This window comes from Salpingoeca rosetta, assembly GCF_000188695.1.
Source record: "Salpingoeca rosetta unplaced genomic scaffold supercont1.4, whole genome shotgun sequence".
In the NCBI taxonomy this organism is placed as follows: Eukaryota; class Choanoflagellata; order Craspedida; family Salpingoecidae; genus Salpingoeca; species Salpingoeca rosetta.
Window position 1 is genome coordinate 2,024,229 of NW_004754930.1, and position 2,318 is coordinate 2,026,546.

At 54.0% G+C, this 2,318-nt stretch overlaps 2 protein-coding genes across 2 annotated transcripts in view; one reads left to right on the plus strand and one right to left on the minus strand.

The window, feature by feature from the left end:
* Positions 1 to 194: 194 nt before the first annotated feature.
* Positions 195 to 1,189, minus strand: PTSG_01502 (uncharacterized protein; the record flags this gene model as incomplete). Its single annotated transcript, XM_004997422.1, has 2 exons — positions 448 to 1,189; positions 195 to 317 (listed from the first exon to the last, which is right to left on the minus strand). The coding sequence occupies exons 1-2, from the start codon at positions 1,156 to 1,158 to the stop codon at positions 195 to 197; spliced, it is 834 nt and encodes a 277-aa protein (XP_004997479.1). The 5' UTR covers positions 1,159 to 1,189.
* Positions 1,190 to 1,327: 138 nt separating this feature from the next.
* Positions 1,328 to 2,318, plus strand: part of PTSG_11749 (DUS4L protein) — a 5,392-nt gene continuing 4,401 nt past the window's right edge. Inside the window, exons 1-2 of the mRNA XM_004997423.1 lie at positions 1,328 to 1,780; positions 1,981 to 2,310. Of these exons, the coding sequence (XP_004997480.1) occupies positions 1,421 to 1,780; positions 1,981 to 2,310 (690 nt within the window). The 5' untranslated portion in view covers positions 1,328 to 1,420. The remainder of the gene's footprint in view (positions 1,781 to 1,980; positions 2,311 to 2,318) is intronic.

The window sequence follows — 2,318 nt, forward strand, 5'->3', positions numbered from 1 at the left end:
AAGGCGGAACGCGCAATTTCAGCGAAGCGTGCGTGAGCCGTGCATGAGAACTGGAAGCAGACAATACGGCAGCCACAGATCAACACACACACACTCACTCACACTCACTCACACACACACACTCACTCACACACACTCACACATACTCACACGCAAATTCACACACTCGCACGCAAATTCACACATACTCACACTCACATGCTAAATAGAAACATACCCATGAGGTTGACGGTTGCGGATACGGCGCCCATCTTTGTGAGAGACACTTTCTCGTCGAGTGATGGGATCTCCTTTTCCTCCTTCTCAAGTGGCAGCTCCTATCGTATCACACACAACGGCGCGTGAACAATGTAATCAGGGAATGCACAATTCAAACATGCGAAACCACAAGCCTCACGCCCTCTCGTGCGTGCCATGTAGCCGCAGACGATGTCTCGTTCTACGTACCGTTGGCAAAACCTCATGTTTCGTTTTGATCTTTGCTGCGGCAACATTAACGGGCTCCAGACGCTCCGTGTCCACAACAAATCCTAGGACACCATCTTCGTCATCGTCGTCGTCATCATCACCATCGTCATCGTCATCATCACCATCATCGTCATCATCATCCTCATCCTCATCCTCATCATCTTCGTCATCACTATTGCCATTGTCTTCTTGCTCGTCTGCATTCTCCGTTCCCCCCTTCCTCTCCTGCTCACCCTCCTGCTTCTTCTTCTTGCCCTCACCTTCAGCGCCGTTCACAGCATTCTCATCGCCATGCTCGCCATCATCAGCTTTGTCAACGCTGTCTGCAGTTTGTGCATCTGCATCTGCACCGGTGCGCAGGTTCTCCTTTGATTGTCGTTGCCCTTGGGTGGCGTCCTTGTTGATCTCAGTGGGCCCCATGCCCTCTGCTTCAGCATACGCCAGCAGTTCTTCGAGGCTCTGCTCTGTCGTGTCATCTGCATCGGTGTCCCCCTCGACAACCTCACTGCCTTGCTCCCCCAAATCCATATCCGCATCCGCATCCACATCCATGGTTTTCTCCTCCTCAGCAAGAACTTGGTTTATGATTTGCGTGCTCACGTGCCCGCTGTCTCGCTTCCCCTCAGCCCCAACAGCGCCACTGCTCTTGTCATGATCGGCTGTGTTGATGGTTGCACCTGGATCACTCATCTTGCTTATCTTCCTTTCGCCACGAGGATGCTGAAAATTAGCGATAATGCCAATCAATGTTCATAACTCGTGGCGGCGACAACAACGCAAACACACACACGCACACACACACACACACACACACACACACACACACACACACACACACTACACACACACACACACACACACACACACATCTACACACACACACATCTACACACACACACGCACACATCTACACACACCCACACACACACACACACACATCCACAAAGCAGATATGATTGGACGAGATCGCGAGCGTGTGGATATTGGCGCCCTGTTTAGGGACAGAGCGTCCCAGGGCGACTTTGTGCGCATCTGTGCGCCCATGGTCCGCTACTCCCAGCTCGCTTTCCGGCATGTCGTGCGACGACACGGCGTGGATGTGGCGTTTACGCCAATGATTGTGTCAGACTCCTTTGTCCAGAGCTGGCGCGCGAGGGAGGCCGACTTTGCCACAAGCACCCAGGACGAGCCTGTTGTGGCGCAGTTTGCGGCCGCAAATGCCCGCGACTTTGCTCACGCAGCTGCTCTCATGGCCCCCTACGCCGACGCCATTGACTTGAACTGCGGCTGCCCACAAAAATGGGCCATGCAGGTGTGTGCGTGTGTGTGTACATGTGTGCGTGTGTGTACGTGTGTGTAAGAGTGTGTGTACGTGTGTGTAAGAGTGTGTGTACATGTGTGTGTAAGAGAGTGTGTGCAAGAGTGTATGTACATGTGTATGTGTGTTTCTGCTTGTGTTTGTTCATACCCATACACACGCACTCCCCTCTCCACCCAACACATCCCCACCAGGATGGGCTTGGTTCGCACTTGGTGTCGAAGCCGGAGTTGGTGGCAGATATGGTAAAGCAGGCGCGTGCACTGAGCGGAATTCCCGTGTCCATCAAGATCCGCTTGCGAAACACGACAGCAGAAACGGTGGAGCTGTGTCGCCGGGCAGAGCAGATGGGCGCAGCGTGGATCAGCGTGCATGGGCGGTCACCAAAGGAACGCCGCTGCCCCGTGCATTATGATGAGATTGCGGCTGTGAAGGCTGCGATGAACGTTCCCGTTGTGGCCAACGGGGACGCCTTCTCGCTGGATGACGCTCGCATGATCGTTGACAAGACAGGCGCGGAAGTGGTCATGAG